At 41.0% G+C, this 15,618-nt stretch overlaps 2 protein-coding genes across 3 annotated transcripts in view; both read right to left on the reverse strand.

Annotated features, from left to right (window-relative positions):
- Window positions 1-3,612: 3,612 nt before the first annotated feature.
- The window catches only part of LOC138949145 (uncharacterized), a 40,540-nt gene continuing 28,534 nt past the window's right edge, over window positions 3,613-15,618 (reverse strand). Inside the window, exons 12-21 of one of the 2 annotated variants that reach the window (XM_070320908.1) lie at window positions 14,417-14,514; window positions 13,423-13,634; window positions 12,021-12,236; window positions 10,986-11,098; window positions 10,593-10,673; window positions 9,808-9,905; window positions 7,156-7,388; window positions 5,429-5,598; window positions 5,296-5,392; window positions 3,613-4,469 (exon numbers count right to left, since the gene is read on the reverse strand). In XM_070320908.1, coding sequence (XP_070177009.1) covers window positions 4,364-4,469; window positions 5,296-5,392; window positions 5,429-5,598; window positions 7,156-7,388; window positions 9,808-9,905; window positions 10,593-10,673; window positions 10,986-11,098; window positions 12,021-12,236; window positions 13,423-13,634; window positions 14,417-14,514 — 1,424 coding nt within the window. In that variant the 3' untranslated portion in view covers window positions 3,613-4,363. Of the gene's footprint in view, window positions 4,470-5,295; window positions 5,599-7,155; window positions 7,389-9,807; window positions 9,906-10,592; window positions 10,674-10,985; window positions 11,099-12,020; window positions 12,237-13,422; window positions 13,635-14,416; window positions 14,515-15,618 lie in introns of both variants that reach the window. The other variant, XM_070320907.1, reaches the window with a different exon arrangement.
- On the reverse strand, window positions 12,290-13,156 carry LOC138948323 (uncharacterized). The gene has a single exon (XM_070319834.1). It carries the CDS (start codon window positions 13,154-13,156, stop codon window positions 12,290-12,292), a length of 867 nt encoding a protein of 288 aa, XP_070175935.1.

The following is a 15,618-nucleotide window of genomic DNA, read 5'->3' on the forward strand; positions in this document are numbered from 1 at the left end:
GTCTTACTTTTACAATTACAGGGATACTTTACAAAGTGTTTCATACCAGTTGTTCTTTGTGATCTTTTATGAAAATAGTTCATGTAAGAAGATCAAATTGAATTCAATCAAAATTCCAAATGAACTCATGCAAAGGAGATGCCCCCAGCGCAACCCGAAGCCTTCTGTGCAAGATGTCTCCAAGTAATCAACACAGTCAAAGCTTATGGCGTGTATTGTGTATAGTTTATAAATACAGGTATTGCCTAATTTAGTTGGTTTCTGTATGATTGTGTTCGTTGTGTGTTTCTATGCATGCGTGCCAATTATACAAAAATCAAGGTGTGTAAGAATTATTGCATTGTTACAATGAGATTGCGGCATTATTCAATTCATTGCTGCCTTTCGGGTTTAAGATGTAGTGAATTATCTCGTGGCAATGGGAGCAATCGATGTTACATAGGCTTTGTTCATTGTCCAAATAGCTTGTTAATGATAGAAACCTGTAACCATATGAAGTTTAATGTTTTGATAGCCTCGAAGAACTTCCTCGCAAGTTTAACCGTTCTAAGTTCGTCAATTGAGAATTTCACTTTTGCAAAAGCATATGCCTATTAGCGCAAGCAAGCAGGCAAGCAAACACTCACGCACGCACGCAAACAGGCGCACACAAGCACGCACCCACAGCGCGCAAAGGCAACTGAAGATCATCTGATAGAATTTTTATCGGGATCCTTTCTGATTTGCTGTATCTTTTTTTTTGCCCCAAAGTCATAATCAAAACATCCTTCATCAAAGCAAACTGCATCATAGGTACCCTCAAGCACTTTGTTAAAAATCGATTCTTGATGAAAAAACGCTTTATGCAGGAAGATCCCCATAGACGTTGCTACCATGCTGCCTTGCTGGTTAATAGAACCAAATACACTTACCGAAGAAGAGCTTATCAATAGAAGACAGAGTTGATGAAGTGCAACCTGAATGGTTTTCATTGATCCCGATGTCGCTTCGGACAAAACTTTATGGGTACAGCGGACCATATAGGCCAAATCAGGACCCCTTTCAAATCAGGCTTGGCAGTAAATGTGCTGCCTTTGAAGAAAAGAATGGAAAATAATTAGAAAAATATTTTCACTTTCGCCGATGTCTGGAACATTACAAAAGCAAGGCTAATATTTGTGTACAGGTTCCGTTGACAAGGTAGCCTTTAATTGGCATGGTACATGTGTGTGGCGTCCAGTGGCAGTGCTTCATTTAACTGTTTCAAAGAAGTTTTGTTTAAGCTCTGTTGTTGCTTATCTTGTCACCTTTGCGCTATAACTTACTGTTCAGTGACCATGATGTTGACAGCTTAATTACCTGTATTTACTGTGGTGTTTATGTTGTTTGAAGAATGGATAGTCATTTTGATTGAATGTGATTGTTGTGACTGCATTTTCTGGAGAACAGACCAAAGTATCAGCACATTTATTAATATTTGTATACCTAATGTTTTGTTTAATGAGACAATTTTATTTGTACTTCATCCGTATCCCTTCAGGTTGCTTTGTTAAATAAAAAATAAATCAAGGATATAGTTTTATACATCACCAACGAACTGTTTGATTCAATGTTGTAACATCTATATTTGGGAGGTCTTGCCTGTGATCAATGGAGCTGTGAGTGTTTCAGTGATAGTCAGATAGGATTTCCAGGTGTAGGATTGTGTGGAGAGCCCAGCGTTCTGAAACGCACAGTCCTGTGAAAACAGTTTGACTGACTATCTCAAATGTGGCCTGGCCTTTACATGGGCTCAGGCCATCCTTCCACTTGGTCACATACCGACACTCAACAGCCTGGCTGCTTTCTGTGTAGAATGGGATTTTTTAAACATATATATATATTATGGACTGGGTGGCCGAGTGGTAACGCACTTGCGCTCGGAAGCGAGAGGTTGCGAGTTCGACCCTGGGTCAGGGCGTTAGCAATTTTCTCCCCCCCCTTTCCTAACCTAGGTGGTGGGTTCAAGTGCTAGTCTTTCGGATGAGACGAAAAACCGAGGTCCCTTCGTGTACACTACATTGGGGTGTGCACGTTAAAGATCCCACGATTGACAAAAGGGTCTTTCCTGGCAAAATTGTATGGGCATAGATAAAAAATGTCCACCAAAATACCCGTGTGACTTGGAATAATAGGCCGTGAAAAGTAGGATATGCGCCGAAATGGTTGCGATCTGCTGGTCGATGTGAATGCGTGATGTATTGTGTAAAAAAAAAAAAATCCATCTCACACGGCATAAATAGATCCCTGCGCCTTGAGTCCGAGTCTGGAGATACGCGCGCGATATAAGACTTCATATATATATATATATAGATATATAAAATTGTATTTCTTTACTGACACATGTGTCAATCTGCAAAATGAATTCATCCAAAAATTCCATCTCTGCACATGAAGCAGTGTCAGGAAGTTGATTTTTGGTATTTGTCCATGCAAGTGGAAGGATAGCGGCAGCCTTACCCATTACAAAGCCTTGGCAGATCTGAGACAGCGAGCCAAATTACTTACATGGGAATTATGGACTGTGCCTTTAAGTTACACTGAATGTACTTCTGTGTATTTGCTATTATGCTATTTAGAACTGCACAAAGCCAGTGAGCATTGTGATGTGATTTCGGTTATTATGCCAGCTTAATTTCTTGAGAATTGAGGTCAATAAGGGGTTGATTAACAAATGGAATGTTTATTTAAAAAAACATGAAACAAGATCAGAGGTAATGCCAATTCCTCAATTATTAGATACTTGTACAAAGATTAGTCATGTATTTTGCACTATTTGTATATCTCGTCCCTAAATGTTGCCATAAAGTGACACTTGCATGCTTAGTTTAAGCTGCAAACAAATAACAAAGGAAACACATGTGTGTGTGTTGTTTGCTTATAAATGTTTTTAACTTTTCTGAGATTCGACAAAATGAAGCTGAGATTTTCTCATTGGACGTTTTCGAGAAATGATATGTCAGGGTTTTTCAGCATTGTGGTAGAGTTGTATTCCTTCAAAGAGAGGCGAGATAAAAACACATCAATAGCGTAAGAGCGAGCAATCAAAGAACAAGTCATTCATCCAGAACATGCTGATTGGAGCTCATTGAGCACTGTGATGCAATCAGCGTGTTTACATCTTGCCTCACCTTCAAGGGAAACAACTCTTCCACAGCTCATCATTTTGAACATCATGCATCTACAGAGAACTGTGAATTTCCATCACATCTGTCCGTGTGTTCTAGTGTGTGTGTGTGTGTGTGTGTGTGTGTGTGTGTGTGTGTGTGTGTGTGTATGCTAGTGCGAAAGGGCGATGGGGGGGGGGGGGGGGGGAGAGAGAGAAAGAGGGGGGGGGGGGGCAACGTTGTCAGTATCATAGTGGACCTCAAGCGCACGGGCTACTCACTCCTAAACCTCCACGTCTAATACTCAACCTTTAACAATAATTATAGCAATGCAACAACTTGCAAAGTGTGTTGGAATCCAATGCTCTTTGTGTAGTGATTTACAAGGAAGAACAAGTTTGCACACACACACACACACACACACACACACACACACACACACACACACACACACACACACAAATCAATAAAACCCAGAAGACCTGAATTCAGAATGAATGCTGTATTAAGAAAGCACACACCTCATGGTACAGTCGAAACACGATACCGATACATGCACAGTCTGGCGGCGACCTTATGGATATTTTTTTTATTTTTATTTACTGCTGATATGACGAAGTCAGGGGGGACAACAATCGATCATTCACCAAATCCTTTGTCAGTTTCTGGCCGGCATGCAGAAGAAACGACAGAATTTTTAATGGTGTGATTATGACATCTTCTAAAACATTGTTTCACTTTTGGCGTCATATAGAGTTGACAGTGGAAGAGGATCAAGAAGAGACTTACTGGTTTGTAAAATAGTCCATGTGGTTTGTTCGGTACGTTTCTTACCATGTGGACCATGGTGCCAATCACAGTAGATCCGTCCAGGTGTTTTGAGAGCATCCTTCCACTTGCATTCGTACCCAAAATGTACAACCTGCGTGGCTACTTTCTGTGCAAAATTGGACTTTTTTCTGACAACGTTTTGGTAATATTTTGTGTAGGTTGTAAAAGAGGGGTTCTTCTATACCATTATACGCAAGGACTCCAAGATGGCAAGACGTCGTGACTGAGAGGGAGAGTAGACCGTACATGCTGGTCAGTGGGGCCTGATGAGAGATATTGTTTCCTTTCTTGATGCAGTGGTCTAAAAAGAGGTTCTACTGTCCGCAAAGAGGTGGCAAGAAGTCGTGGCCGAGAGATAGACTGAGCAGACCGTTATGCTGGTGTGCCCTGTTTGACCAGAGAGCACTTTATTCGGCTCCTTCCTTGATGCAGCGATAGTGATCCTGGGACCAAGTGGTGCCTGATTTACACTGCTTCACCACGGCACTGCCCTGCTTGTCACACTGGATGTACCTGCACATTGTCAATGAAAATGATGCTTGAAATTGAAATTACAGATTAAAAATGATTGCATTGTACTTTTATTTATAACTAGCATTCAGGGCCCGACTTCGCCCGGGGTATTTGCAAAGCCCTTAGGAATTTATTCCAAGAACCATCACACAGGAGTTGTCTGAATTCTATATCAAAGAACCATGAATGAGAGAAAAATGTGAAAGTAAAACTCCAAATCAACCTTTTGGGGGATGTGAGTTATCTCCCTTGTTTATGGAAATTGAAAACTTTAGGATATTTACACAACTTTATGGCCTCAAAAGCATTTCAAGGCATGTGCTGCCCACTCAGTGTCACCATAAATTCAATTCTTGCTCTCATGGTTTTTATGGAAAGAGTTACCCCCCTTCTGGAGAAAATTCCAGGTAATTGAGCAGCAGGTTCAACTGATCATGTTGCACCCTTAAATGCAGTATGCCGCTGTTATGATAAGAGTTACTACCCGTCCATAGGTAATAAAGCAAGAGTTACGTCCCTTCACTATATAGGCTGTACTCAACATGAGGTTCATTATCTGAAAAAGGAAACAATGAATCGATAAACTAAAACCAAGGTGCACATCTGCGGCTCCTAGGCAGTGTGCATGAATACTATCTTGTTCCTGCCTCTTGTCGTCTCTGAGGTATGGCGACCACAGACAGACAGACAGACACACTTACATCCATTTTTATATATATGTAATAGATTTCATGAATATGTATTAATCATGTTGTGTTTGGATGGAAAATGAGCCCAAAAAAATCAAGAAAATCTTGCGTCAGTATAAGTAAGCACAACAACTTACTTAGTTTCGTCTGACTCGTGGGGAAAGTAAAACTGTTCATTCGCTAGGGCCTCATCCGTGCATGGATTAGGTGAGCTGGTTGTGGTAGGCTCTGTGATAGGGGTCGTGATAGGGGTCGTGATAGGGGTCGTGGTAGGGGTCGTGATAGGGGTCGTGGATGCAGGAGCGGAGGTAACCGGGGGCTCAAGGTTCGGTCTTGGGTTGTATCCCTTGCGGATGCAGGTGTAGGCGTCCTGTGACCAGACGGTGCGAGGAGCGCAAGGCATCACCCATGACTGGCCCCACTCGTTGCACTGAATGAACCTGTGAGTTTTTTTGTACATATTTATGTATTTAGAAAACTTACGTAGGTCAGAGGTTTAATGTGATAGAGAGTTACTGGGGGGTAAACTTGTCAGTATCAGTGCTGTCTATTGCAACAGCAACAGCAACGATAACAACAACAAAGACAGCAGCAATAGCAACAGCAAGTACAGCAACGATAACAACAACAATAAAGCAACTCCCAGTACCTCAGGTGAAAACTTCTGACAGTTATGTTCTGTGGCCGTGCGTGCTTTCGTCTTCACTGAATCAGTTTCACGGTCACAAAAGACAATTGCTCCAGATGGCTAATCATTGAAAGTAGGCTACTTTCGGATCCGAAGGCTTATGTCAAAGGTGCATGTCACAGTCTTCCAAATAAGACTACTTTAAAAGATCGAACTAAAACCTCAATACAAACCAACAGATACCCATACAAATATTGTGGATTGTGCCTCTCTTTTGGAAATTTCTAGTATCACTTCTTTCAATCGAGGCTGTGGAATAAGAATTGTTTATAATTTGCTTGAATTGACATCCATTAATTTCAGTACCCCTCTCGTTGTGTGTGTGTGTGTGTGTGTGTGTGTGTGTGTGTGTGTGTGTGTGTGTGTGTGTGTGCGCGCTGCCAGGAGCTCAAGGCACCACCCAATACTTGCCCCATTCGTTGCACTGAATGAATCTGTAGGTAGTATAAATATGTTAAGAAAACCTCGTCAGTTCAGATGTTAATGTGATCGGGGAAAAAACAAACAAGAAGCAACTCCCAACTCCAACAAGTTGATAGTATTGTTTTGTTACATCTGCTCAGTTTTGTCTTCAAAATGTATTGCAAAATGTAATTATTCTTGTTGCTCAAGAATTTATGAGCCTGAAAATGTATGTCACTGGGTCATGTGCCAGTCTCTCAAATGAAGGTTCTCCAACAATCGCCGACCAGACCAGTTACCTTTACTTCGAAAACAGAAGTTAACACACACACACACACACGCCTAACTGGTCGAAGTGCAAACGTATCATTTCGGTGTTTTTTCGTCACTCTTTTATTTCTTATTACAAAAAAATATGATACTCCGGAGATAAAAGTGAACATTGAAAAGTGTTCTATATCCATTAAAACTAGTATGGATAGGAACCTTACTGTTCTCGTACTGAGGTTTCAAAAAATATTGCGGATTTGTGCCTCTCATTTTGAAACGCCGGTCCATTACGAATTATTTCAGTCGTCGGAGTACTGAAAGTGCTGTTCTATATTTGTTGGTCCAATAAACATTCCATGTACTATCTCTCGCGGCTGTTCTTTTCTCACGTTTTTGTTTTATCTTCTTCTAGTTCTTCTGCTCTCCCGGTCATGCTAGATTTTACAACTTGGGTTCTAGGGCGAAGTCCGCAGTCCGCAACAGTAACTCGACCGTTTCTCGCACTAGCTTCTCGAAGATTTTATCGTGCTATGCTATAATTTGATATTTCTGTCCCCAGTACAAGAGACTATGTAGGACATGAAGTGTTAATACGCTTTTATAAAAAAAACACAAAAAACTTATCGTTTGGACTCACTTGGTTTCATCCGGGTTGTAGGGGAAGTAGAACTGGCCCCTGGCGATGGCTTGAGGCGTACAAGGCCCAGGGTTACCTGGGTTACCTGGGTTACCTGGGTTACCGGTAGTTTGGTTCACGGGTCCCGAAGGTGGAGGGGGGCCTGACGGTTTGGAGCCACACTGCTGCGTCCTGTAGTTGAAGGTGACATCGTCCGGACACCATACCACGTACACCTTGCCGGTTAGGTCACACTGAGAAAGACAACAAGACGTCTTTTTTTATATTTAGTCAAGTTTTGACTAAATATTTTAACATCGAGGGGGAATCGAAACGAGGGTCGTGGTGTATGTGCGTGCGTGTGTGTGTGTGTGCGTGTGTGTGTCTGTGTGTGTGTGTAGAGCGATTCAGACTAAACTACTGGACCGATCTTTATGAAATTTGACATGAGAGTTCCTGGGTATGAAATCCCCGAACGTTTTTTTCATTTTTTTGATAAATGTCTTTGATGACGTCATATCCGGCTTTTCGTGAAAGTTGAGGCGGCACTGTCACGCCCTCATTTTTCAACCAAATTGGTTGAAATTTTGGTCAAGTAATCTTCGACAAAGCCCGGGGTTTGGTATTGCATTTCAGCTTGGTGGCTTAAAAATTAATTCATGACTTTGGTCATTAAAAATCGGAAAATTGTAAAAAAAAATAAAAATTTATAAAACGATTCAAATTTACGTTTATCTTATTCTCCATCACTTGCTGATTCCAAAAACATATAAATATGTTATATTCGGATTAAAAACAAGCTCTGAAAATTAAATATATAAAAATTATTATCAAATTTTTTTCCCCGAAATCAATTTAAAAACACTTTCATCTTATTCCTTGTTGGTTCCTGATTCCAAAAATATATAGATATGATATGTTTGGATTAAAAACACGCTCAGAAAGTTAAAACAAACAGAGGTACAGAAAAGCGTGCTATCCTTCTTAGCGCAACTTCTTCCCCGCTCTTCTTGTCAATTTCACTGCCTTTGCCATGAGCGGTGGACTGACGATGCTACGAGTATACGGTCTTGCTGAAAAATGGCATTGCGTTCAGTTTCATTCTGTGAGTTCGACAGCTACTTGACTAAATATTGTATTTTCGCCTTACGCGACTTGTTTTTCTTTCTTTCTCTCAAAGTTCTTTTTTTCTTTCCTTCTTATTTTTTTTCCTCCTTTTTACATTTAGTCAAGTTTTGACTAAATGTTTTAACGTAGAGGGGGGAATCGAGACGAGGGTGTTGTGTATGTGTGTGTGTACGTGTGTGTGTAGAGCGATTCAGAGAAAACTACTGGACCGATCTTCATGAAACTTGACATGAGAGATCCTGAGTATGGTATCTCCAGATGTTTTTTTCCATTTTTTGGATATATTTCTTTGATGACGTCATATCCGGCTTTTCGTGAAAGTTGAGGCGGCACTGTCACGCTCTCATTTTTCAACCAAATTGGTTGAAATTTTGGTCAAGTAATCTTCGACGAAGCTCAAACTTTGGTATTGCATTTCAGCTTGAAGGCTTAAAAATTAATTATTGAGTTTGCTCATTAAAGTTGTCATTAAAATCGATTTTTCGCAAACAGATTTAAAATTGATTGCATCGTATTCTGCATCACATTCTGAATCTAAAAATATATACATATGTCATGTTTACTCTTAAAATGTGATCACAATTAACGAAAATAGACTAATTAATCTTACGACAGCCCATGAAAGAACAAATAAACTTTCTTTTTTTCTTTCTTTCTTTCTCTCTCTCTCTTTCTCTTTTTCTTTCCTTCTCTCTCATTCAAAAGTACGTCATTTATTCATTCACACATTCAGCCATTGACTGAATAACGGACATACTGTTTTACTGACATTTGGCCACTATCTCTTTCAGTGATTGTTTTGCTTTTTGTTTTGTTTCCTCACGTAAACTGATTGTTTGATGAGCAGAATTTACCATCCTTTTACGTATCCGAAGACTGTTTGCGATGTAAAGCATTTGCACAGCGTTGCATACCAATGACAATACAAGTACGCTTTAAATACTGCCGAACAAACAAACCGTAATCATTAATTAATCATTAGCAATTATAGTGGGATCTTCTTCTTCTTCTTCTGCGTTCGTGGGCTGAAACTCCCACGTACACTCGTGTTTTTTGCACGAGTGGAATTTTTCGTGTATGACCGTTTTTTACGCCGCCATTTAGGCAGCCATACGCCGTTTTCGGAGGAAGCATGCTGGGTATTTTCGTGTTTCTATAACCCACCGAACTCTGACATGGATTACAGGATCTTTTTCGTGCGCACTTGGTCTTGTGCTTGCGTGTACACACGGGGGTGTTCGGACACCGAGGAGAGTCTGCACACAAAGTTGACTCTGAGAAATAAATCTCTCGCCGAACGTGGGGACGAACTCACGCTGACAGCGGCCAACTGGATACAAATCCAGCGCGCTACCGACTGAGCTACATCCCCGCCCCATAGTGAGGTCAAAGAATCGTTTGATCCACTTTCAAATTTGTAAGAATCACAACACAAATAGTTGTGCTATGCTTTTGCCCTTCAAGGATGCAGCATAGTGATACAGCGTGGCATGATGATACATATTATTATCTGAACATTTATGATATAAATGAATAGTTGTGTACCAGCAGAAACTTGGTGGAGTCAGAGGGGTAGGGATGTCTCAGCAGCCGTCTCTTCAGGTTCTTCCGGGAGCATGGGTTTTTAAATGGGTTTTTATCCTCTGAAAAAAAAGAAAAGTAAACCATCTTCAGTATGTTGCGTTACCGTGTTTCTCTTTACACAATCAGGATTTAAAAGCAGTTGTGAGTCAAAAAAGCATTGAAGAAATCAATACAATCAGAACACAAGAAAGAAGACAGAAAGTCCTAGCAAAACGAGACAGGCAGCTATAGGAAAGAAACTATAAGATACTGACACTCAACATACACTCCTGAAATAAGAATGAACATGTCGAGTAGACACACCTGTTTTAAGGGATCAACTTCTTCTTCCTCTTCAGCGTTCCAGAATGTTCTGGTTACGTGTGAGCTCGTTTGCCCATTTGGGTTCCCCACACTATACTCTGAGAGCATAGTCAGCTCACTCCGCTTTCGTTGAGTAGGCATGCTGGGTATTTTCGTGTTTCCATAACCCACCGAACTCTGACATGGATTACAGGATCTTTTCCGTGCGCACTTGGTCTTGTGCTTGCGTGTACACACGAAGGGGGTTAAGTCACTAGCAGGTCTGCACATAAGTTGACCTGGGAGATCGGAAAAATCTCCACTCTTAACCCACCAGGCGGCAGCGACCGGGATTCGAACTCACGACCTCCCGATTAGGAAGCCGACGTCTTACCACCACGCCACTGCGCCCGTCAAGGGATCAACCAAACAAAAGCAGAAAAAAGCAAAAGCTCAAAACTCACTGGTACAGAGCCCGGCCTCGGCGACATCTCTTTTCGTACAGTCTCGGCGAACATCATTCTCCTTACACGAGACCTCCACAGCTGTGCAAACAGACCATGAAAGAAGCTGTCATGATAAAGGTCGTAGTTATGACTATCCATCTTTTAAAAACTCTTGCCTCATGAAACAATCATGTACATGTAATAGAGATTGTCACGCACGCACGCACGCACGCACACATACACATACACACACACGTACACACACACACACACACACACCTACACACACACACACACCTACAAACACACACACACACACACACACACACCTACACACACACCTACAAACACACACACACACACACACACACACACACACACACACACACACACACACACTGTGACACACACCAGGGCCAGATACTTCTCCCTTGCGGATGCAGGTGTAGTCGTCCTGTGACCAGACGGTGCGAGGAGCGCAAAGCATCACCCAATACTTGCCCCACTCGTTGCACTGAATGAACCTGTGGGTAGTTTACATATATTTGAAATATTTTGTCAGTTCAGAGGTTTCATGTGATAGAGAGATATTGATTGTAAAAAACAACAACAGTTTTCTAGACCATGCAACAACAACATTAGCAACTGCAGCAAAACCAACAACAATAATTATTAGCAACTGCAGCAAAACCAGCAACAACGACAACGGCGTCGACGACAACAAAAGAACAGAAACCCCTCAGGTGACACCGAATCACTGATAGTTTCCTTTTTACATTTAGTCAAGTTTTGACTAAATGTTTTAACATAGTCGGGGAATCGAGACGAGGACCGTGGTGTATCACTGTATGTGTGTGTGTCTGTGGGTGTGTAGAGCGATTCAGAGAAAACAACTGGACTGATCTTTATGACATTTTTCATGAGAGTTCCTGAGAATGTTATACCCAGCCTCATTCAATCAGTGCGTTTTTCACGTGAAAAGTGTCAGCGATTTCCTTGCCGCGGGGATTTGACGAAGCTATATTGTCTTGGTGAAAAAATGCAGTGCGTTCAGTTTCATTCTGTGAGTTCGACAGCTTGACTAAACGGAGTAATTTCGTCTAACGCGACTTGTTTCATCCTGGTTTTGTCTTGAAAAAGTCAATGTCACAGAAGACCATTAGTCACTGTCTGATTGGATATTACATTTGCGAAGAGTTTATGATGGAAGCAATTCATTTGTTGAGATTTGGTAAGAATTTTTTTCTGTCACAGAGATAACAAACACCACCCCCCTCCGCCCAACATTTGTTGTTGCTTTCTGTCTGCCTAAATGTCCATTTACATTTTTTTTCGGTGTAGGGTGTATTGAAAGAACGGTTCCATATTTTCTTAAATAAACATTCATCAATCTGTTTCTCTTGTAACACTAATTTTTTTAACATCACAATGGAACAAGTTACTCACTTGGTTTCATCAGAGCTGTAGGGGAAGTAGAACTGTCCTTTGGCTCTGGCTTCAGGTGTGCATGGGTTATCCCCAACAGGAAGGGAGACAACAGTCCGAGAGACAACTTGAACGTTGTCTCCCTTGTGGATGCAGGTGTAGGCGTCCTGTGACCAGACGGTGCCAGGAGCGCAAGGCATCACCCATGACTCGCCCCACTCGTTGCACTGAATGAACCTGTGAGTAGTATAAATAATGATATATTAAGAAATATTTGTCAGTTCAGAGATTTAATGTGAGATAGAGATATTGGTTGTAAACATTGTATGACGTCTAGAGTAGGCAACTACAGCAACAGCAACAGTAACAACAACAGCAACTAAAACAACAACAAGCATCTCACTTGGTTTCATCAGGACAGCAACAAGCAACTCACTTGGTTTCATCAGGACAACAACAAGCAACGCACTTGGTTTCATCAGGACAACAACAAGCATCTCACTTGGTTTCAACAGGACAACAACAAGCAATTCACTTGGTCCCATCAGGACAACAACAAGCATCTCACTTGGTTTCATCAGGACAACAACAAGCAACTCACTTGGTTTCATCAGGACAACAACAAGCAACGCACTTGGTTTCACCAGGACAACAACAAGCAACTCACTTGGTTTCATCAGGACAACAACAAGCAACTCACTGGGTTTCATCAGGACAACAACAAGCAACGCACTTGGTTTCACCAGGACAACAACAAGCATCTCACTTGTTTTTATCAGGTCAACAACAAGCAACGCACTTGGTTTCATCAGGACAACAACAAGCAACGCACTTGGTTTCATCAGGACAACAACAAGCAACTCACTTGGTTTCATCAGGACAACAACAAGCAACTCACTTGGTTTCACCAGGACAACAACAAGCATCTCGCTTGGTTTCATCAGGACAGCAACAAGCAACTCACTTGGTTTCATCAGGACAACAACAAGCATCTCGCTTGGTTTCATCAGGACAACAACAAGCAACTCACTGGGTTTCATCAGGACAACAACAAGCAACTCACTTGGTTTCATCAGGACAACAACAAGCATCTCGCTTGGTTTCATCAGGACAACAACAAGCAACTCCCTTGGTTTCATCAGGACAACAACAAGCATCTCGCTTGGTTTCATCAGGACAACAACAAGCAACTCACTGGGTTTCATCAGGGCAACAACAAGCAACGCACTTGGTTTCACCAGGACAACAACAAGCAACTCACTTGTTTTTATCCGGTCAACAACAAGCAACGCACTTGGTTTAATCAGGACAACAACAAGCAACTCACTTGGTTTCATCAGGACAACAACAAGCAACGCACTTGGTTTCACCAGGACAACAAGCAACTCACTTGGTTGTATCAGGACAACAACAAGCAACTTACTTGGTTTTATCAGGGCTGTACGTGAAGTAGAACTGTCCCTTGGCGATGGCTTCAGGTGAACACGGATTGCCGTTGTTGTTGGCTAGTGAGTAGTTGCCGTTCTCTCCCCCAACAGGCGAGCCAGGGGAGGTGAAGCCACACTTGCTCGTGTCCTTGTTGAAGATGTCATCGCCTGGACAGGACGCCACGTACATCTTGCCGACCAGGTCACACTGACAACCACACAAAGACGTACACGTAGCAAGTTACATAGCAACATCAAAGTTAAAGACGAAACCTCCTTTAAGACCCAACAAAATATTTTATGAAGCTATTTACGGTATCCCGACCGACCCTATTTTTTCGCGCGACCCTTGACTTTTTTTGGGCATTTGGGGGGAAAAAAAAAGTCTTTGTTTTTTTGGCAAAATAACTTAAAAATATGGTTTTTTTGGGGAAAAAAATAAAAATCCCGACCTACCGACCCTATTTTTTTGGCGTATGTTACCGTAAACAGACTATTTTTTGTTGTTGGCCTAACAGCGATTATTTTATTTTTGATTCATAGACAATGCAACCCCCCTTTTAAGACCTCAAAGTGAGAAACTCGGGTCTTAAAAGGGAGGGAGTCTTAAATTGGGGGGTCTTAAAAGGGGGCTCCACTGTACTTAGTCGTGAGGAGTAAAAAGTGAAACGATGTGGCGGACTTAAAATTGATACACATATTTTCAAATATAAATGTTTTGAATATAAATTTCAATGAAATTGAAAAATAACAATTAAAAAAATGAAAATAAAACCACCCACAAAAACCAAACAAACCACACAAAAAATGAGGACAAAAATAGTTAATTTACCATCAGAAATTTGAATGACGCACTGCAGAGTTACACATTTGTTTGCTTTTATCTATCAGGGACTCAGCATACAAGGCCAGCACGTCATGATGATACAGTACAACTCATAGTTTGAATACATATTCATGATATAATTAAATCAATAAATACTGATTTACCAGCAGAAACTTGGTGGAGTCAAAGGGGTGAGGATGTCGCACCAGGCCTCTCTTCAGGTTCTTCCGTGTGCATGGGTTTTCAAACGGGAACTCATCCTCTGAAATAACAATATTCCATCAATCGAAATTCGTTCTATAAAAAAAACCCATCCGAATATTCTCCATCAAAGTAAGCCATCTGCAGTGTGTTACGCGTACGCTACCGTCTATCTCTCAGTTTTTCGTCAATAATGATTACAAGAGATTACATCTATTAGAACGCACGAGGAATGAAAGAACGACAGAAAGGAAGAACAAAGAAAGAAAGAAAGTTTGGGAAGGGTCCCGAATATGGGCCACATTTTGTTTCATGTTGATAACTATAGTTTGATTTCTCGCGAAGAAGTTTTACTTTGTGCTTGGTAGTTGTTCTGTTTTCAATTAACCGTAATGACAGAAAGCTTTTTCATTCATCAGTGCAACCAGTCTTTCTGTTCACACATCGAATGGTAGATGGAATGGAAGCGGGAACAAGTCGCGTAAGGCGAAATAACAACATTTAGTCAAGCTGTCGAACTCACAGAATGAAACTGAACGCACTGCTTTTTTCACCAAGACCACATACTCGTAGTTTCGTCAGTCCACCGCTCGTGGCAAAGGCAGTGAAATCGACAAGCCATGCAGAATAGTGCGGTAGTGGTCGCGCTGAGCATGATAACACGCTTTTCTATTGTCTATTCTTTTTAGCTTACTGAGTTTGTTTTTAATCCAAACATATCATATCTATATGTTTTTGGAATCAGGGACTGACAAGGAATAAGATGAAATTGTTTTTAAATCGATTTTGGAAAATTAATTTTAATCATAATTTTCATATTTTTAATTTTCAGAGCTTGTTTGTAATCCAAATATAACATATGTATATGTTTTTGGAATAAAAAAATGACAAAGAATAAGATGAAATTATTTTTGGATCGTTTAAGAAAAAATTTTTATTACAAGTTTCCGATTTTTAATGACCAAACTCATTCATTAGTTTTTAAGCCACCAAGCTGAAATGCAATACCAAAGTCCGGCCTTCTTCGAAGATTGCTTTGCTAAAATTTCAATCAATTTGATTAAAAAATGAGCGTGTGACAGTGCCGCCTCAACTTTTACAAAAAGCCGGATATGACGTCATCAAAGGTATTTATCGAAAAAATAAAAAAACTTCCGGGGATATC

The sequence above is a fragment of the Littorina saxatilis genome, linkage group LG15 (assembly GCF_037325665.1).
Source record: "Littorina saxatilis isolate snail1 linkage group LG15, US_GU_Lsax_2.0, whole genome shotgun sequence".
NCBI classification, from domain to species: Eukaryota; Metazoa; Mollusca; class Gastropoda; order Littorinimorpha; family Littorinidae; genus Littorina; species Littorina saxatilis.

Bases quoted from the DNA above. Each gene is read 5' to 3' on its own strand.
- LOC138948323 (XM_070319834.1), bottom strand. From the start codon at position 13,156: ATGCTTGTTGTTGTCCTGATGAAACCAAGGGAGTTGCTTGTTGTTGTC.